Source organism: Festucalex cinctus, chromosome 13, assembly GCF_051991245.1.
Source record: "Festucalex cinctus isolate MCC-2025b chromosome 13, RoL_Fcin_1.0, whole genome shotgun sequence".
NCBI lineage: Eukaryota > Metazoa > Chordata > Actinopteri > Syngnathiformes > Syngnathidae > Festucalex > Festucalex cinctus.
Genome location: NC_135423.1, coordinates 759,841 through 781,205, shown reverse-complemented (window position 1 = coordinate 781,205; position 21,365 = coordinate 759,841). Strand labels below are relative to the sequence as shown.

General features: G+C 41.5%; 1 protein-coding gene and 1 long non-coding RNA gene across 4 annotated transcripts; one reads left to right on the top strand and one right to left on the bottom strand.

Moving 5' to 3' along the window:
* Positions 1-2,093: 2,093 nt before the first annotated feature.
* Positions 2,094-18,319, bottom strand: rasgrp4 (RAS guanyl releasing protein 4). 3 transcript variants are annotated; one of them, XM_077540462.1, is made up of 17 exons: positions 18,144-18,319; positions 14,461-14,657; positions 13,652-13,763; positions 13,012-13,074; positions 12,760-12,885; positions 11,016-11,157; positions 10,762-10,935; positions 10,504-10,620; positions 8,903-9,178; positions 8,714-8,794; positions 7,585-7,689; positions 6,432-6,541; positions 6,132-6,282; positions 5,990-6,026; positions 4,599-4,730; positions 4,323-4,513; positions 2,094-4,057 (listed from the first exon to the last, which is right to left on the bottom strand). In XM_077540462.1, exons 1-17 carry the CDS (start codon positions 18,158-18,160, stop codon positions 3,947-3,949), a joined length of 2,142 nt encoding a protein of 713 aa, XP_077396588.1. In that variant the 5' UTR covers positions 18,161-18,319; the 3' UTR covers positions 2,094-3,946. The 3 variants fall into 3 exon arrangements, with proteins under 3 accessions (XP_077396588.1, XP_077396586.1, XP_077396587.1); XM_077540460.1 differs by lacking the exon at positions 18,144-18,319 and adding an exon at positions 16,054-16,180; XM_077540461.1 differs by lacking the exon at positions 18,144-18,319 and having other exon boundaries at positions 14,461-14,695.
* LOC144032912 (uncharacterized) lies at positions 5,291-20,648 on the top strand. Its single transcript, XR_013287821.1, has 4 exons — positions 5,291-5,496; positions 13,627-13,793; positions 19,797-20,168; positions 20,279-20,648. It is a non-coding gene; the product is annotated as an uncharacterized LOC144032912 (long non-coding RNA).
* Positions 20,649-21,365: the final 717 nt, after the last annotated feature.

Below are 21,365 nucleotides of genomic sequence, written 5' to 3'. Positions count from 1 at the left end.
TACAAGGAACAAATTTAAATTTGGATCTCAAAGCACCACTGCATGCTGATTAAGATTTGAGCAACTTTATTTATTTTTATTTTTTTTGTTTACATTGTATTCATGTAGTTTGAACAAGTCTCTTTTTGAGGGTTGTGTTTTCAGTTTGACTTTTTTTTGTCACTTTATTGAATTTGTCTTTGTGCTGCGAGAATTACTAATTAAAGTTCCTTTTCTTTATTTAGTAGTGTTCTTTTTTCTTTTTTTTTGAAATCATATTCTGAGTAATAAGAATTTGTCTTTTGTGTTCTTATCAGTGGTAGCAATCGATGTCAAGAAAGTATGTTGAAGTGCAATTTAAGTTTTTATTTTTTCGAAATGAAATAACCCAGAAGAGATTTTTTGCTCGTCAGTTGTCAGGGAACCGTTGACACCAATTACTCATTTTCGAGATAATCTTCAGCAGGAGAGAAAAAAAAAAAAATGCAAATATGCGATTTGAAACATTTGCCATCAGTTACTCGCTGACTTTGATGGTTTGCAACGGCGCTTTAGCACATCGAAGCACTTTTCTTTTCTTTTTTTGGACTCACTTTGCACGCTTTTGCCCTCTTCCTTCCTTCCTTCCTTGTGCCGCCGCCGCCTCCTCGCAGGGCTACGGCCACGGCTACAACCAGGGCGGCTACAACCAGAACTACTACGGCAACTACAGCCAGTACCCGGGCTACAGCCAGAGCTACAGCCAGCCGGCCGGCGGCTCGCAAGCGTACGGCCACCACCAGCCGCCGCCTCAGCAGCCGCCGCCGCAGCATCAGGCCCCGCCCCCGCAGCAGCAGCAGCAGAGCTACAACCAGCAGTACCAGCAGGTAAGCAAGAAAAGAAAGATTGTTGGAGCAGCTCAAACGGTTTTTGGTAACAAAATAGAAAAAAAAAAAAAAGAACCCTTGGTTGAAAAATAACAAATTATAGCTTGGGTTTATAAAATGATAATTATAGTAAATGTTTTTCACCTTTTGTCAATATAAAAATAATTAATAGGGAGTGTTTTTGAAATAAAATACCTTCAAGAACACATTTTGCCACACGCACTTTGTTGAATGTCACATATCCAAACACAGAAAACAGGTGAGCCTTGATTGGTCGTTACCTGACCTCAAGGGACGTAACGATAAGGGCAACTGATTTTGCAAGACCCACAGAATATTGTGTTCTATTGCTATAAAAACATGGAACTTACCAAAAGATTAGTTTCTTCTTTCATCAGGGAAAAAAAAAAGTATTTTTCTATCTGTTTCCATTTTGCAGCAATTAGCATTAGAAGAGAGCTAAGTTTCATCATTATTCACAAATCTGTTTAGAATTGTGAGTAATTGAGCTTTTTTTCAACATGGCCCTGGTTGATCTCCTTTGCTCTGCTGCCACCTGCTGGCCGTTTGTGTAATAACTCATTTCTGCAACCGTTCTTTGCAGTTGAGAGCCTGCATCAAAGCCTTCTGTATGCTCTAGCATAAAAAAAAACCGTATAAATATGTCTTTGGGACACAACATTAAAAAAACGTATTTATACGTTATTGGGAGCAAATGAGTTAAAAGCAACGCATCTGTTAAAAAAAATATCAGGTTGATTTCCATTTGTGCAGTTGTCGCACCCTCTGGTGGCTAGTTTTTTAGTGGAATTAAATTTTTACTTGGGATGTTTTGGCCCTTCTGTGTTTAAAATCCACACTAATTGTCAGATGAACGGGAACGGAATATTCCTGTGAACCGACTTGAGTCAATATATGGAGGAACTCAATGTGGGTGTGCATTAACAAGTAAGCTCCTCAATAATAAACGTTACTAGCGATTGTAAGAGATTTTTTTTTTTAGGATGAGCTAATTTTTGTATTTATTTTTTACAATATTGTGACCTTTTTTAAATATCGTCAACCTCCCCACAATATCCATATATCGTATTGTGAGCTTCATATCGTGATATCGTATCGTGATGTTTGGATATCGTTACTTCCCGACTGACCTCTGACCTCACGTGATGTCATTTTCAGTCGACAGCAAGTGGCAAAATGTATTTCTCAAGGTATTAATTATACATGAAAAATAAACAAGTTGCCAAATTAATTCTCGACAAAATATTCACTTTTTATTGCTTGAAAATTGATAAATGAGTCAAGTATCCCATTCAGGCAAACAAAAATAAAAATGTGATGATTAAGTCATGCCAGCTCCACATATTTTAAATTGAAAGTATGAGATGAATAAGCGTGCCATGCCGTACCAAAACAAACAAAAATATCAAATGTACAATGTAAACATTCCCTGGTGAAATGTTTGTGTACGTGTCCACAGTACGCTCAGCAGTGGCAGCAGTACTACCAGAACCAGAGCCAGTGGAACCAATATTACAGCCAATACGGCGGCTACCCTGGACAGGGCAGCCAAGGCTCGTCTTCGGGCTCCCAGTAGCTCCTCCAAATTACTTCCTCTTTGTCGACTTATTTCATCCCCCACCATCTTGTTTGCTCTCCCCTAAATCAATCTTGTATAAAGCGGCGGTGTGGTGATAGATGCTAGCTAGCTAGCCCCGTGCTAACCCTTGCAATGCTTTGTGTGAATGAGGACAGACGGTTTGTAAGCATTTTTGATGGGGAGTTAAGCGAGCAAAAGCATGCTTTTTTTCTTTTTTTTTGCTTTTAGTTCACAATTCATTTTCAGTCACGCGTAGCGAAAACCGCCATTTTAGTGGCCGCCGTATTAAAGGCGTCGTTGACACTTTGTCAGTAGGCATTTTGCGTTTTTGTTTTTTTAAATCCTTGTGTGGTTGCCGTAGTTGAAATCTCATTACGTTCCGAAAACTTTTCTTTTGTACCAGTGTGAAAAAAAAATCTGCCGTTTCTTGTCTTTCTACAATTAAATGCAGTTGTATACACCTGGATCCAACGTGTCGGCTTTTCTTGCATGACATTTTTTTAGGTGCTTTTCACCTTCCAACAGAAATAGTCATCCGTTTTCTATGTTTTTTTTTTTATTATTCATCCTTGGGGTATTTTCACAAAAATTATATTAAGACACAAAAGAACTGATTGAAATAGTCACAAACAAAATTCATGATTGTTTGGATTCTTTTTTTTTTTTTTTTTGACATCTCTATTTCATCCTCACCTCCAGTGCGTGCGATCAGCACCGACTTCCCCCCGACAGCGTTCGGTGACACGAGTTCTGGTCCGGTTTTGCTTGGAGGAAAATAGTCTGGCAAGTTGGCTGGGGTCAAGTAAATAAAGCGTTTTTCTTCTTCAAAAAAAAATTGTTTTCAAAACAGTGATACATTTGCATACAAAAAAAAGTCAGACTCCATTACCGCCATTTTTCTTTTCCTTCGTATCACTGCGCGTTGTCTTTTCGAGGACGGAAGGCGTGACATCAGCTGCATTCGGGGCGCTGCGCAGTGATACGAACGAACAGAAAAGTAGTGCCGGCGGTTATGCAGTCTTGAGTTTTTTTTCAGGAGGGAGTTTTGTGATTCAAATGTATCACTCTTTTGAACACATTGTTTTTCAGAAGAAAAACGCTTTATTTAGGTGACCCCAGCCAACTTGAAGAAGAACTATTTTCTTCTCGTCCAACACTGGACCAGAACTCGTGTCACAGAACGCTGATCGCACACCACTGGAGGTGACGATGAAATCGAGATTCATGTCCAAAAATTATCCAACTATCTCTTTAAGACACATTGAACCTTTTTTGTGGTAGCTGCCACACACCAAAAAAACAAAAGGGGAATTCTGCTGTAGTGTTCATTTCCCTCCATCCTGGATCCGGAAACTGCTCACGTGATATTCCCAAGAAACGTAGCACCAGAAAACAAGACGACACCGTCCGGGTAAGTCAATATGACGACTGTCCTTTCGTTTAAATCGGAAGCAAAGAAACGCAAAATGGAGGCGGGGCAAATTCGTCATTTGCCGTCGGGTCAATCGGGCTCTCGGCTCTTTTCCTTGCACAGGTGAAACTCTTGCAGCTTCTCCTCCAAGGAAACGCGCATGGAGCACCCGCGACTCCTGGGAAGTGGCAGCGTGCTGGCCTGACGCACAAAAGAAAAAAAAAAAAAAAGTCACATTATGCTGCTATTTCTTTACATTCACTTTTTATATATACACACAACACTGTGCAAAAATCTCAATCGTTTTGGGGAAAAAATTGATGTTTTGACTACACAAAAAAAATTAAAATAAAATAAAATAAAAAATAAAACCTGTAATATTGTGACCAAAGCACAAAAAAGCTTGCATTTGAGCAGGGGGTGTGTAAACTTTTGCGATCCACAAGCTAGCAGTTTGTCGTCTCACCTGGCCTGGAGCAACGTGGTTGTACACCCTGCGCTGCTCCTTCTTCTCCTGTGGGGTCCACACTCCGGGCTCCGTCTGAGTGGAGCAGTCCGACAAAGCTGCAGAGTCGGCGCTCTTCCTGAAGGGGGCGCAACCCTTGTGGTGTTCCGAGTCGTTGCCGTGGGGGAACACGAACGCGTCCTCCTCGGAACCTGATGAGGGGGAAACACAAGCGCGGGTTGACTTGGCGGTGGGTGGCAGCCGGCAGGTCCGAATTTTGGAGGTGGGGACACCTACTCCACAGGCTCCCCTTGGCTCGGAAGTCGGGGGCGGGGGTGCACGGGCAGGAGCCGCTGGTGCTTTTGTGCTTTCTCAAGCACTCGAGGCCCACCAGATCCCGGCAGTGTCTGTGGCAGTTCATCCCGCAGCCTGCTCAGAAACGAACCTTTCATTAGTATCCTTTCTATTCTTCTGTTGGAGGCTCAGCACCAAAACATGCGCCAAAGTCTACGCACAGTCAGCCAATTTGTTGTTTTTAAAGCGATTGACAGCTTAATTATGAAAAGTTTTGCTTTTCTTTTGGTAGCGCTCACAAATTTCATGACGGGACACAAGAAAATGAACGAACTGACATGTCGGCAGCCATTTTGGTTTGAAGAGCACCTTTTCATTTAGCTTTAGTTCACCCCGTAGGTGTTTTTATGTTCATCACTTTTTATTTGATCGTATGTTTGACAATTACTTCAATGATCAATCAACTAATTGATTAAATCTGTTTTTAAAAAATCAAAGGCCATGTTTAATTTAAAATGATTCATATCATTGGAATTCCAGACTTCCAAAATACATTTTTTTTTGTAGTCCTCCCTGAAATAATAATAATAAGCTTAAATACAAAATCCAATCAATCAAGGGTCTTTATGTTTATTTCGGTTCTGTTGTTGGTGAAATCTTGACCATAGTATGGTAGCTTTTGATTAGTGTGCCACCCTCTGGTCATGTGTGGCTACTGCACTTAGAGGTGTGCACTCCTCGCAAAGGTCAAGGGTTAAAAGTAAGATGGCCGCCTCAAGTCATGTTTGTGACTTGAGTTGAGCGCGTGGAAGCGGTCCGACTCTTCATCAAGCCATCCAGCCTCCGTCACCGGCTTCTTGACCTCAACAAACAAAATGGCGAGTGACGAGATGAAACACTAGTAAGCCATTTTGGTTTGAAAGAAGCTTTGTTTTAGGGATTTGCAGCATTAATTATTAGTGCTGTTATTTTGGGACCTTTACCTAAGTCATCCATTTTAATTTGAAGGCCCTTTTTTTATTTTTTTTTTATTTTTTATTTTATTTTACTAGTATTTACAGCTTTAATGATGACTATTACTATTATTCTTTTGGGGGCTTCAAAATACTAAAAATGTAACCAGATTTTGCAAACACGTGTATCTATCCAAAAGGTTGTCAGCCATTTTATTGGAAAGTGTTCTTTATCAGGCATCTGCAGCTTTAATTATGATAATCGCAAGTATCGCAATGACTCGTTTCGGAACATACTCAAAAATGCACGCAAATGTTAAAATATGTATTTCAATGAACACAATCCCCCGGAAACCCTTCAGCTTTAATTCTTATTGTTTTGGGTGCTTGAACAGCCAAGCATGGGTCTCCATTTTGTCTGTGTCGCTGACGCTTCCTTACCTTTGCAATGGTAGCCTTGCTTGATGAATCCCCACAGCTGCAACACCATCCAGCAAGGTTATTATTATTATTATTATTATTATTGTTATTAATTATCTCCCAATTTGTATTTGTTATTTGCGGATTAATGGCAAAGACTGACAAGGCCGCCGCAGGTGTCGCAGGAGGTGGGCCTCTTGTAGGTGGTCTCGTGGAAATTGTGCGCGTCGTTAAAGTTGTAGCCCAGTTTAGCGCACACGGACATCCCGCGCATGAAGTATGACGTCATCTCCTCGCGACTGATTTGACCGAGTCTGCCAAAGAGTTGGTGGGAGGCGGTTAGGGTCGTTTTTGGATTTGTTTAAAAGCTGAAAATGTCGGTTTGACACAGTTTTTTTAATTATTTTTTTTAAAGATGGATTATGTGGTGTAAGTCATATAATGTTTAGGAGCAAAGTGTCACCTGTCAGTTTGTTGCGTGCAGAAGGAGAAGGGGAAGTTGGCGGCGATTTTTTCAAAGTCCTCCAGCGGGATGAAGCCGTCCTGCTTGTGGTCGTAGTTCTTCATGATGGACTGCAGGGGGCGACAAACGCAAGGGAGTGTTGGCCACGTCTCCTTTTGCGCTCCCGACTAATCAGGAAGTGAAACTCGCGCCTGTGGCCAACCCGGTCAATGACGTTCACTTAATTCAGGAGTATCTCTCACATAATCCTAACTCGCATCACGCACCCGAAATGCTCTCATACACTCGACGCTGTTGCACACAACTGAAATCCTCTTTCACGCTATACTGAAACGCTCTCATGAACACAAATGCCATCCTCCCACATGTCGTACTGATGCACTCTCATAAATGAATAAATACTCACAGGCACTACTGAAACACTCATGCGCGATTGAAACACAGTTAAACTAAATCTGCCCACACCAATGAAATCCTCCCACACATCATACTGAAACACAAACATAAAATGCTCTCACACTATAGAAACACTCACACACAATTGAAAATTGGAAAACCTCTTTCACACTACTGAAACACTCTCATACACACAAACAAACCCACCCACACCACTTGAAGTCCTCTCGCGTAGATATGCTCTCATAAAATATACTAAATTCTCTCACACTCACTACTGAAACATTCTCGCACAAAATTAAAATCCCTCTTCACACGACTGAAACACTCATGCACAAAAAGTAAACAAACCCACCCACACGACTTGACGTCCTCTCATGTCATACTGATATGCCCTCATATAATCTACTAAATGCTCTCACACTCACTACTGAAACACTCTCACACATAATTGAAATCCCTCTTCACACTACTGAAAGACTCCCATACAAACAAACAAGCTGAAATCCTCCCACACATGACGTCATACTTAAACGCTCTCATATATACAAAATGTTCTCATATTCAATCTGACACAAATGAAACCCTATTTCGACGCTACCGAAATATTGTCATAGACACAAGATAAAATATGCCCACACAAACTGAAATCCACATACTGAAATGCTCTCATGTCGTACACCGAAATGAATCCTGGTCATCATGAGTGAATGAGATCCCCCTTGACGGCCCCTCATCCAGTATATGTTGTACTCACATCCACCATCTGTTTGACGTGTTTGGATATGGTGTCGGGGTCGAGGCGATGGGCGACCCCTGACCCCCACTCTGCCACCACTGGCGGTTTGACTGGCGTGACGGGCTGCGGCCACGAAAGAAAAGCAAAAGAGTTACACAGATGAACTCACATCTCGCGTACGCGTACGTCACAGCCCAACTTGGCACTTTGATGCGGTCGAGTGACGGTTGCGGTGCGCTCTTCTTGCAAAGCGATCACGCCCACGCTAACAACCCAAACAAGCGTTTGATTGTTCAACTTAAGTGTGCCAAAGGTCTGTCACAATATAATATCGGCATATTAATCATACAAGATGATACATCGTTTGTGTTGGGGGGAGGAAAAAAAAAAAATTGCTTCTCAAGTTGACTAATGACTGTTAGCATTGTTTTGCATTGCTTGTTAGCTTTTTTTGTTCAATCTTTCCTAAGGCATAGGTATGTAGTTTTAAATGCATAACATTTATGTTTTAAATTCACAAATGTACTTTTGATTTTCTGTGTAGTGCTTCGAAAGCTAGCTAATGTTGCTAACTGTTGGAATTTTTTTTTGTTAGCTTCAAGCCACATGGACTTTCCTAAGGCATAGTTTTAAATGCATAACATTTATGTTTTCAATTCATAAATGTACTTTTGATTTTCTGTGTAGTGCTTCGAAAGCTTGCTAATGTTGCTAACTGTTGGAATTTTTTTTTTGTTAGCTTCAAGCCACATGGACTTTCCTAAGGCATAGTTTTAAATGCATAACATTTATGTTTTAAATACACATGTACTTTTGATTTTATGTTTAGTGCTTAGAACGCTAGCTAATGATGCTAACTGTTAGTATTGTTTTTTGTTTTGTTAGCTTCAAGCCACATGGACTTTCCTAAGGCATAGTTTTAAATGCATAACATTTATGTTTTAAATTCACAGCATGTACTTTTGATTTTATGTGTAGTGCTTTGAAACCTAGCTAATGATGCTAACTGTTAGCATTGTGGGTTTTTTTTTTTGTGAGCTTTAAGCTAAGTGGACTTTCCTAAGACATATGTATGTAGTTTTAAATACACAACATTTTATGTTTTAGTGAAATACACAACAGCTTGCTGAGCGTGAATGTGACTGACCTGGATCTTGGGGTTCTTGGGTTCCTTGGTGTAGGAGAGTTCATAGATCTGGTCCTCAGTGTAGTAGAGATCTAGAGAGAGCTGAAGCATTAAAGGCATCATTGGCGACATTCCAGCGGAACTCCTCGTAGCGGTCCGGTTCCCGGTTCCTGGTTCCCGGTTCCCGGGTCCCGGGTCCTGGTCTCCTACCGTCAAGAGATGCAGGAGGTCTTTGTTGGCCTCGAACGGCGGCGTGAGTCTGTGCAGCTCCAGGAGCTCGTTGACGTTGCTGTGGAGATGCTGCAGCTTGCTCAGGTTGATCTTGTCGCCGTCCACGAAGTCGGGCAGGGCCTCGTTGAGGGAGATCAGGTCCTTGAGGTGCACGCCCAGGATGGGCACCTTGAACCCCGAGCACTCGTTGTACAGACGCCGGTAGTTGCTGTAGTTGCTGCGCGATGACAGTAGCTCCGTCATCTCGCTCAGTGCCTGACAGCATCGAGACAGAAGGCGCTCATTTCAATAATAGTCGTCCACTTTAGGCTGGTTTCATCCGGTTTAGTATTGTCTGGTCTTGTTTAGCGCACTCTTGATAGGTTTAGCCAATCTTAGTTTAGTCGAGTTTTGTTCAGTATTTAAGAGTTCACTCTAACTAAACAGTCCTACTGTTTATTTTTTACTTCAGTTTTGTTTTGCTCGTTTAGTTTAGTTTAGTCATGTTTTAATTCGTTTACTGAAGCTTCATTTAGTGTTATTCAATGCATTGTTGTTTCATTTGGTGACATTTAGTCTCATTTTGTCTTGTCTCTTTATAACTTGTCTAGTCTAGTGCAGTGTCATCTCATCAAGGTTAGCCCAGTCTCAACAGTTCCTGCGGTGTCTAGTTTAGTTTTGTTGATCCTAGTCTAGTCTCAACTAGTCCCATGTTATCTCGTCTTGTTTTGTCTCGTCTATTCCCATCTAGTCGCTTCCAGAGTTGACTAGTCCGGTGTTGTCTTGTCGCTTTGTATCGTGTTTAGTCTTGGCTGGTTGAGTCTAATGTAGTCTCATCTAATCTAGTCTCAACCTGTCCTATTTTGTCAAGATTATTTTAGTCTAGTCTTATCTGGTGTAGTGTTGTATAGTCCCATGTGTTCTCACTTCTAATCTAGTTTTGTCTTGGTTAGTCTAGTCTAGTGTAGTCTCACCTGGCTAGTCTAGTGCAGTGTCATCTCATCAAGTCTAGCCCAGTCTCAACAGTTCCTGCTGGGTCTAGTTTAGTTTTGTTGATCCTAGTCTAGTCTCAACTATCTCGTCTTGTTTTGTTTTGTCTATTCCCATCTAGTCGCTTCCAGAGTTGACAAGTCCGGCGTCGTCTTGTTTCTTCTATCTTGTATAGTCGAGTCTAGTGTTGTCTCATCAAAACTAGTCTAATCCAGTTAATCTAGTCTTGTTTAGCCTCTCCTAATTCAATTTATTCTACTCTTTAGTCTACTGTAGTTGAGGCTAGTTCAGTTCTTCAAACTTTTTGGGATTCTAGTCTCGTTTAGGCTTTTCTTTGAGTCTATCTTTTTGGTACAGTCAATTATAGTTTAATTTCTTTTTTCTTTTTTTTTTTAACCTCCTCTAATTCAATTTAGTCTTGACATAGATCTAACGTAGTTAAGTCAAGTCTAGTTCCTTCTAACGTAAACAAAATTCTGGTCTAGTTGTAATCTTGTTGAGTTTCGTTCAAATTTTTTTTTGTCAGTCTAACCTTGGCCTCTTCTATTTTAATCTGGTGTCAAATCGACATCTTAAAAGGCCTTCATAGTATTTGTGAGCGGTCAGAGTACCTTGGTGACGTCAGGAGGCAGGAGGTTGTACGTGTCTTTGAGGCGGGAGATGGCGCTGTGGCAGAGGCCTCCGGTGACGGCCATCAGCGTGTTGAAATTCTGCAGAGCTCGCAGTTTCTGGCCATACAAAACGGACAATGTTGGGAATGATGTTCACGCGTTTCGGCTTGGGATCATATTTTACGGTTGACGTTGTTAGAACGGGCCGTTATGGTGCGAATGACGAGCCCAAGATGACTTTCTGCCTCGGTGGCCCACCTGAGCCACGTGGATGAACTTGGTGAAGACCTGCGCCCTCTGCTGGGCCGTGTGCCTGCTGAGGATCATGAGCTGGACCCACTGGGAGACGCCGTTGCACATCATGACCGAGCGCTCCAGTGCCGGGTTGTCCCGCACCGAGCCGCGCACCACGTAGCTGCGGTAGTCCAGGAACTGACCGATCGCCGTCAAAGGGGGAACACGCGTGTTAAGTCAAAACGTCATCAACTGGTCAAGTCGCGCGATGCTCTCACCGAAACGCTGCAAAAGTTCTTGAACTCCAAGTAGCTGAGGTGCTCGGCCATCTCGTCGGCCTCCATGTGGTCGAAGATGAGCGACACCTTCCTCTTCTTCACGGAGGGCGACGGGGCCTGGGACACGTTCACGTGGGGGCTTCTGGGAAAAAAAAGAGACGGGGTTAAACCTTCATTTCTATCCATCTGTCATTTAGACTTCAGTTCATGCTGAACACGTTTTTTTTTCACCCACAAAACTGTTAGTCTAGTTTTGTAAACATCAAAAAAGAAAATGGGAATTTTTTGATTAAAAATAGCATTTATATTTTGTAACTATTAACTCATTCACTGGTTTTTACTGGATTTGGACTCATTTTGGTGCAAGACCCACAGAATATTGTGTTCTTTTTTTCTATCAAAACATGGAACTTACCACAAGAAAGCTTAGTCTCTTCTTTGATCAGGAAAAAAAAAGTATGTTTGTATCCGTTTCCGTTTTGCAGCAACTAGAATTAGATTATAGCTAAATTTCATCATTATTCACAATTTTTTTTCAAATCAGCCTTTTGCAACATGGCCCTGGTTGATCTTGTATACTCTGCTGCCACCTGCTGGCCGTTTTTGTGATAATGTATAAATACGTCTTTGGGACCACGGCAACGTATTTATACGTTTTTTGCGAGCAAATGAGTTAAATAGAATTTAGTCTTCAATGACGCTTTTGTCGGAGTTTTGGCAACATCAGAGACAAATGAGTTTTCCAAAAAAAACAAACCAAAAAACAAAACCCGAATGTAGTAGCATGTTTTCATGGACACCAAAGTGGAAATGTAAACTTTTCAGCAAAACTAACGTATGTTTTCGATGGCTAATTTAGAACTTCCAACAAAGTTAACGTACGCGGCTTCGTATTCATCAAATTGTAATTTAGACAACGCCACAAAAGCTGACGTGTTTTGTTTTGTTTTTTTCTCCCCACAAAGTTAATGTTGGCCTTCGTATTTTTGTAAGCATCAAAGACAATTCAGTTTTCAGTTAAGCTAATGTACAAATTCTGTTTAGAATCCTTAGCAAACGAGTGACTAATCAATCATCAAGACTTACATTCGCAAACGGAATACTATTTAGAGTCTAAAATAATCGTATGTTTTTCATGTATTTATTTCCTTGACCTTGATTTATCGCTAGTAAGGCAATTGACAGATTCTCAACGGGCAGAAAATTGAAAAGACGATCAAGCCAAAAGTCGCACAGACTTTGTGAACGAAAAGCTTCATAAACCTGCTCGAACGGAGCGCGCGGGTGCTTGTACGCATGGTGAGCATCGTGTTTCCACATCGACGTGGACCAGTGAATTTGTGTGGATGAGGAAGTGAGGACCAATTGGCAGAGTACAGTTCAGAGGCGTCTGTTAAAGGAAGTGGCAAGGTTTCTCTTTCGTTTTTTGTTGTATTGAAGACGATTTCTAGTCTTCAATAAGCCCAACATATGCGTGAATATTTTGCAATATTTTTTTATATGGCAAATATTGTACCTTTGCCATTCATACAACAGTGGGCAACGGGTAGTAACAAGTATATTGTCGAGATCATCATTATTTAAGATATTTAATTAAACATTGACCAGGGGAAAACCCACACAACTGCGCTGAGAATGAGTCAAATCCACACCGAAAGACGCAAGTCAAGACGTGCGAGTTGATCTAAAAAAAAAAAAAAAATGTCCGTGCACGAAAAACAAACAAACAAACAAAGCAACTCACAGGCACGACGTGTCGATGATGTGCGCCTCTTCCCTGTCGGAGCGTACCAAGGCCCACAGGTCCCCCATGGTCTGCTCCAGAAGGGGGTCGGCCTCGAACACGGCGGGGAACTGGCCGATCCAGGTCCTGGCCACCCGACCCGGGCGCGACAGGAGAGCGTGTTTAGTAAGCACAAAAACTGGGCGGGGAAAAAAAGAAAAAAGAAAAAAAAAGGAACCGGTTCTGTCAGGACTGGAGTGACTTCTCGCTCACCTGACCAGGTGGCACACTTGACCCCGCCTCAGGCCTCTCTTTTCGGGGGGGCAGTCCTTGTATGTGAGACACAGTCAAGGAGAACACATTCCTTCTTTTTTTTTTTCCTGAATATTTCTCACACTTGACATTTTGATGTCTCACAAAGACAGCCAGTGTGAGCAAAACGCAAATAAATCCAAATGATGATTTGAAACTAGTTGGCATTATGTGAAAAAGGAAATGCGATTTTAACCACAATTTTTGGAAAGCTGCGTTTAATTCCATTGGCCACACCCATTCTTAATTGCTGACAGTTTTGCTGAGACAAGCAGTTACTTAAATAGGACGTGTCGGGCAAAGTGAATTCGGCTTCAGAATCTCTAAAAACAAATGCGTCATCAACTGGGAACAGTTTTGCTCTGTGAACCTCTCGGGATGTGATGATAACGACAATATCATGACATTAAAACTGCCACAATATATCGTCATCGTCATATCACGATATAAAAAAAAAAAAGTCGGGTTGATTTTCATTTGTGCAGTTCTAGCACCCTCTGGTGGCTCGTTTTTTTTCCCTCCAAAAATTGGCCTACTTCTACCATGTGTTCCTAAAGTGTGTTTTTGCTCGAGCAGTGGCGTCGCGTGGGCATCAGGATATAAGGCGAGGAGCTTCTGAGCGAAGGTCTGCGACGAGACCACCCAGCTGTGCATCATCAGCGTCATGTGGACCATCTGGGACCCTCGCGGGCTGCACAGCCTCCCCTCGGAATCTGACCAACAGAAGCGCAACACGGATCAAGGTTTGTTTGTTCATATGAGCCTCATAATTCCAAATAAAGAAATGACTAAACGTGAAAATAAAAATGAAGATAAAAAAAATATCTAATTTAAAAATTAGATCGAAAAAAAAATAACTGGAAATAAATCTATTTTGATTTCCACTTTTGGCCATTCATTTATCTATTTATTTAGTCATTTATTTATTTATTTAGTCATGTATTTATTTCGAATTTTGGCAGTTTTGGCCCTCGATACATCCCATCATTACCTCCACCCAGGAATTTGTATACGAGTGTCATTGGGACTTGAACAAATGATCAAAACAGTTTGACCAGAGACATTTTCACATTGAAAGTTTTAAATTGATCAACATGAAAAAAAAAAGAAGAAAAAAAATCCGATTTGATTATAAGTAAACAGTGTGGAGAGTTATGGAGGAGATAAAGAAAAATGGTCAGCAAATGGCCACTATGTCGTCGTTTGGACACGACTGAATTTGAGGAGGTCATTGCAAAAAAAAATAAAAATCTCCCCTGTAAGCGGTTCCTGGACCCAAAAAGTTTTTGCGAAGCCGTTAGCAAAACAAGCCCCTCCATTGTATCAGCCTGCCCATCGCACCCCCTCCCCTCTCAATGTACCCCACTTCCCTGTATCGGCCCTCATTTGCATAACGGGGTTGCGACTGACCGAAGCAGCCGAGGCAGCGTAGTATGAGCTCATCCAGGCTGGCGGCGCTGGCGCTGGCGCTGGGGCTGGGGGCCGTGGAGGGGCCCTGCAGGGCCCGGCTGATGTCCTGAGGACTGGGACACGTGTTGCGTCTGTGCACTTTCTGCCGCGCCGACTTCCTGCTCTTCAGCGCGCCCGGACTCTCGCAGTTGGGCTTCCTGGCAACAAGTCGGCGGCACATCAGTACGGCGCAAAAAAAAAAAAAAAAAAGCTCGCAACATCCAGACGCGCTGACCAGAGGTCATCGAGAGGTCAACATTTTGGTTTGGGGGCCAGGGAATTTTTCCTCATGTGATGCCAACACCAGTTCGACCTAAAGACAATTGTTAAAAAGTGACACATTTTAAGTCAGCTTTATATATTAAAAAAAAATGTTGATTTGTTTTTGAATGATTTTTGCATGCATAGCTAATAAAAATATCCTGTTTGTGTATGTGTACGTCTCCAGCGAGTCCTGCATAACGCGTAGAAATGTGTGCGCGCGTGCACGTGTGTGTGTGCAACAGTATTGCTGCTAACTAATATTGTGACATTACCAGGAAACGCTGCGAGTTCAGAGAAATGACAACAAGTTCCCTGAATGGCCAGACCTCATCCCCTTCTCTTGCGCACGCACGCACGCTTACACAAGTAGTCAAATATTATTACATGTGGCTCCAATGATGACTACATTCATAATTTTTTTGTTTTTTTTTACTGCAGGCAGGACAGGGACACAGCAAGTCACTTGATCATAATCTCAAAATTACATTTTGAGATGAACCTAAAATACTTTACGGGAAAACTCTAAACTTTTGAATGGTCAACTGTTCAATGTTTTGTATTTTTTTCACGAGTTTTTTTGTGGGGAGGGGAATGACAGTATGTTGTTAGTTTTGCTTGTTGAAACCCTTTCTAGTTGACAGCTGATGCATCGAGAAATGTATTATGAACATTGAAATACACACATGCACCTGCTGTGCTCGTGTTTTGCCCATATTTAAAATGGTGTTTTTGTCATACCTTTACTTTATATTTGGTCCCCCAGTAGCACTAACTTGATTATTTCAGACAGTTGCCATCTGGATGTGTCACCGAAAGTCCTCGCAAATGTTCACCTTGAGAATGTTGACGTTCATCTCTTTGTTGTCAAATCGTGCAAAAAGTACTGAAATACTTTTGTTTTGAATTATGTTGCTTAAAGGTACGGCAACAACATTGAGGCTAACTAGAGCTAGCATTAAGCTAGCGGACTGTTTTGTCTCATATTTGAGAGATACTTTAGTGTAGTTCTTGTTTTGTGTGAAGTTTGACAGTCAACTTCAACATTAAAACTGCTTGAAACCTCTTTTAAAGTGCAAATAGAAAAAAAAAAAAGAAGTCTTTTGACCTTTTCTCGACACTTTGTGAGTCAGACCAAATGTTAACAGGATCAAACGCTTTAGATTTTTCTTGATAAGGTTGGTTTTGGGTATTTCCCCCCCTTGTCGTTGCAGGACAGACAGCAGGTGAGAAAGATCTTCAGAATTAAGTCGAGCGTGGTTGTGAACGTATTAGCGACAGGAAGTTGTTCACCTTTTCCTCACCGACGTCGTCTTTTCCTCTTTCTTCATCCCCCCCTGCACGCTATTCAAGTCGCTAAACTGTTTCCCCTTTTTTTCCTCCCTTTGGAAACCCCCCTTTCTTCTTCCCATCTATGTCAGGACTCCTGGCAACAGAGCCACAAGCCCACCAGTACCCCCTCCCACCCCCACCCCGCTAAATACGCTGCCACCCTCCCTCTCCGGCCGAGGGATATGCAAATTCATTGCTTTCTGTCCTTAATTGATTAATTGAAGCCCCTTTGAAGCCAGAGATTGTGACCCCCCCCCCCAATCCTCGGTCCCTTTTCAGCCCCCTCACAACCTGCACGAAGGGGACATTTAGCCTTTCATTCATTTGCTACAGCATAACTCTAATAAAAAAATAAATACAAATCTACTGCATGGTTGCTTGCGCAATCAGGATTTAAAGTGAAGTGTCGCTCATATTTTGCGACGAGCATCATGTGTCAATCGCACCATCTGATAAGAGTTGTGCTCACAACCGCAGCGGCAGCAAAAAAGAAGTTCCAAAGTAGGACAGAAGGAAGCCGTACCGTCAAAAGTTGAAATCGATAAATCATGAAAAAAAACATCAATTTCTCATTGTGCTTAACTTCATTAATGAGTCAACTGTAGGGACTGTCAGAGCAATGATATGCTCCTCCACTAGATGGCGGAAGGTATATTGAAGCGTATAGTGCAAGGGTGTCCAACCTAAGGGCGGCTCGCCGTCCATTTTTTTTCAGTGGCCCGCGACATATGTTAAAAAATGGCGTTTGACTCAATTCAAATCAAATAAACAAAAGAAAAATGTTTGGAGATGGTCAAAGTAAGAAGGGACGCTATCGAAAAACTGGTGCCATTAAAGATGATTTTAGTTCACTCAAACCAGTGAAAAAAAAATAAAATTCATAAAACAATATTGTTACCGAAATAAAATAAAAACGAAAATGCGTTTTAAAAAAAAAACTAAAAAAAAACTAACTGAAACTACATTTTGTTTACAAAACTAACTAAAACTAACTCTAATTATAGCAAATATGTCCTTCGTTTTCGTCTTTGGTAATTAATTGAATGCATGAGCCTTTGGGGATGATTTCAAATGTGATTTTTAGTCGATTTATTTGATATCAACCAGAATAATGACGTTTGAAAGCATGTCACACAGAAGTGATGTCATCAAGCAGCGGCCAATAGAAAAGCACCAAAAGATGACGTTGCTCCCATGCTTTTTTTTTTTTTAAATATTGCGCACAAGTAATACACATTTAAAAAAAATAATGAAACTAATACTAATATTGAAATTAACAAACTAAACTAAAACTGCATTTTTTTAAAGAACTAAACTAATAAAAATGAACTAAAATGAAAAATTGCCAAAACTATAATAACCCTACTGCCATATTACCTATTTAATTGGTTTTATATACTGTAGCATTTTTCTAAATATGCAAAAGCACAAATCAATTATTTGTACAATTTTTAGGACTAAACACAATTTCTCTTCATGTGGCCCTTGCGTCCTTCCGATTTTCAGGATGTGGCCCTCAAATGAAAAAGTTTGGACACACCTGATATAGCAGGTGTGTCCACCTGTTGCGTTTTATGCATCTTAATTAGCTTCCTGTTTAATCAAACAGGCGTCGAATTCAATTTGTGAGTAAATGTAGATAATTGCAGTATTTACTTGTTCAGAAATATGTTTGGTAGTTGGGAAACAAATTAGTATTTTTTTTTAACAATAGCCTATTTTTCAATCATAAAAGTGAGCTCAGGGCGCACACACAACAACTGTTGAATGTTGAACTATGAAGACGAGGCGGCATGTTGACATGCAGGCCAGATAAATTAGCTGTGACCGCGCGTGTGCGCGTCGCTACTACTCTTGCATCGCGACACACAAATGGCTGATGCAAACATTAAAAAAAACAAAAAAAAACAAACAGATTAGCACTTTTTTTTTTTTTTTTTTTTTTAAACCACAATGCCATGCACATTATGAGTCACGACCTCAAAACCTCTGCACACAAACACAACACTTACACAAGTTTTAACGCACTAATTTCTATGTGTTGGCGTTACCTCTTGGGCTTGTTCATTGCGGCTGTTTTCTCTCCGCGGCCTCCTCCTCCGCCTGCCCGGCATCTGAGCACGGCGTCCTTTACGGATCCATGCTTGACCCCTTTCTTCCTCCTCGTCTTCCTCCTCGTCTTCCTCCTCGTCTTCCTCCTCTTACAAGCGCTCACCTTCCAGCCATCCACAAAACGTCAGCCAGAAAGTCAGTCAAGACCCCCCCCCCCCAAATCAGTGGAGCCCAACTTCATGCACCTGCCGTCAAGGCGACATGTGGAAGAGAAAAGAAGAGAAGGCCTCGCACCAGTTTGGGCCAACGGAGCAGAAAAAAACAAAACAAAACTCACTAGTGGTGTCTACATAAACAAGTCAGCATCTTAAATGGAGGAACTGGCTCTGGCAGATAGGGGAACTTGCATCAGTTTCTGTGCGTGTGCGTGTACAAAAGGGGGAGGGGCAGAGAGAGAATGGTGCACACATGCAGCACTTGTATAGGAAGGAGGAGAGTTTGCAGGCCGGCCGGCCGGCAGGCAAAAGAGGGAGAGGGAGTGATGAACAATCAGGGTGCCCCAGGAAGCAGCATTTGCTGGACACTTCCCATAGGAAATCATGGAAATAGAAAAAAAAAAAAAAAAAAATCTGTTTCCATGGGCCAGCTGTTGTCAACGTTTATTCAACCGTTAATGTGACCTTTGTCAACATCCGACTTGAAAATATAGCATTTAGAAGCATTTTCTTGACAATAATATGTTTGTTTGTTTTTTTGTTTTTCTTTTAATGCACCAGTATTCGTCTGAACACGGCATTCTGGTTCTTTTCTGGCATCGTCATGACTCGGGTCATGCAGGAGTAACGTTTGGGTCTTGTCTCACGCTTGGGGTTGAGTTTGAGTTCATGACCTAGTCACCTAGTTTCAACTAGTTTTAGGCTGTGTGATGTTACATGATGTTTGGAACTCTCTGTCAGAACGATGTTATGTCAGGAATCTTTAACTCGTTTGCTCCCAATGACGTGGAAATACGTAAATTCAGATGGAATTTGCCGAGTCATTCGTCTTCCACGAAGACAAGATTCATCCGAATATCGACTTGTGGGGCTGCATAGAATATATTATATATTCCTCGCCTTCTATATTTTATATTATCCATATAAATATTCATTGTCTGTGCAATCATATATTTAATTATATATTTTATAAATTTGTTAGCCAATGTAATGAGGTAGTTTATTTTATTCTATTTATCAGAATTATTAGAATTATTAATTTATAGTAAGGTGAAATTTAATCTCTTACATGGCAATAAAATTCTAATCTGATTCTGATAATAGTAAAAAAAAAAAAAAAAAAAAAAAAAAAAAAAAAAAAAAAATGGGGTTGATATGGAGCACGTGGGCAGTATCTTATTTTGAAATGGCTTGGTCAGAACCATCCAAAAGCCCAAAACGGGTCACAATACTGCCGACGGGCTACGAGCCACTGGTTTATTCTGTTTTATTGTATGGCGGCCTACTATAGGTATTCACTTAAAACTCATACAACACAATTAGTTGATTTGACTCACCCCCAAACGATGGCTCACGGATCCCCGTTGTTCCAGGGACCACCGTTTGAGATGAGATCCATATCAGGTTACTGATCCCGATTTCTTCTCCCCCCCCCAGTGTCATGTCTGAGGGCGTCAAGCGACCGCACAGGGCGCTTAGTGTTTGCGCTTGTGAATGCGGCCGTGCAGCTGGACAGGGGCGGTCTCAATGGCATCCTTGTTTGAACACGCCACCAGGAGGAAGAGGCGACCATACAGGGGGACATTAATGCGCAGAGGTGGCCTCTTTTCGCCGCAGGAAGCTAACTGGCTTGGCACAGAGGGCGATATGGCATCGAGAAGCAGGCAAAGATGCAAAGCAGAGCGAACGAGCGAGGCGTCCTGCAGTCGTGCGTGCCAAGTCCCACGCTGCTCGTGTATTGACGGAGCCTGTGAGGGCAAGAAATGAAAGTTACACTGCTGCGAAAATGCCAATTCAAGTCATCTTCAAGTGGGTATATTACAGAAAATTGACTTCTTTAAGGCACACTGGACTGAATTCAGATTTGTTTCGAAATAGTCATGCCTTGCTAAATCACGCTTCACTTTGTGTGGGTTCAGTGCATCAGAAAAGCGGCCCCGATTCAGGATGGAACGGAATGGACCGGAAGTTTGGGATTGTCATCAACCTCCCAATGGCCACCATGTCCATAAGAGTGACTTCCAGCTGGTCCTGATGCGACGCCGTAATTGCAGTTCAAATTGACCAGTAACGTGCGATGCCATAACAGTCATAACAGTTTTCATGTCAAATTCCTTCAAATTTAACAAGAAGGGGGGAAAAAAAACAAACCCCGACTTAAATTGGCTTTTTCTTTTCTCTCCTTCCAACAGTTTGTGCCTCTATGCGTCATACCTATGTATTTTAACCATGTAAAGTACTTTGTGAGTATTCTGTGAGAAATCAAACGATAAATCAATTTTAACCGACTGCCAGTGTAGTGTTTGTCATTCAGGCCACTCGCACGGTAATTTACAACTGTGCTACAAAATGAGGCAACTAGATTTTATTGTTTGACTTTTTTTTTTCCTTTTTTTTTTTTTTCTTGTTTCCAAAAACGTATGAATATGATTAGGGCAACTTATACGTAAGGCTTTGGACTGGACAATTCCTGTATTGACCGGAAGTGACAGTTTAAGTGCCGTTTGACGTTAGCTTACTTAGTTACTTTACACTTCCCAGGTCCGACCTCAAAGCGTTCGAGGTGAAAGTAAACAACCAAAATGGCGGATAGTGATAAATTGTTTTTTTTATTTTGGTCCTCAAAACTCAATTTGACCTCCAAAAAACGTACCTTTTTTGCAATTATGCTTCATTTATTGTTGTAATCTTATTTCATAAGCATTCCATACAGTTAAGTAGTTTACCGTATAATTTCATGCAGGGATATAGCGGCAATACTGTCACTTGGCGTTACGTGAAGTTATGGCGAATATTTATGAATGAAGAAAGCTATCTAGTTTTATACTCGAGTAAATTGTGTTTTGCCATGGACGTCACATTGTAGTCCGCCGGTTAAGTCGGGGTCCTTTTTTTGGAAAGTGGAATTTCCGAGTTCAAGAGGGCGTTCCCGTACACACTTCCTGGTTTGAAGTCCGACTTCCGACCATCCTCGAATGCAGCATTAAAATGGCCACCGTCAGTTTT

Bases quoted from the DNA above. Each gene is read 5' to 3' on its own strand.
- rasgrp4 (XM_077540460.1), bottom strand. From the start codon at position 16,172: ATGGGAAGAAGAAAGGGGGGTTTCCAAAGGGAGGAAAAAAAGGGGAAA. The intron at 10,936-11,015 runs GTGAGAGCATCG...GCGATCGGTCAG, and splicing joins AGAACTTTTGCAGCGTTTCG to TTCCTGGACTACCGCAGCTA. The intron at 10,621-10,761 runs GTGGGCCACCGA...TTGTATGGCCAG, and splicing joins AGTTCATCCACGTGGCTCAG to AAACTGCGAGCTCTGCAGAA.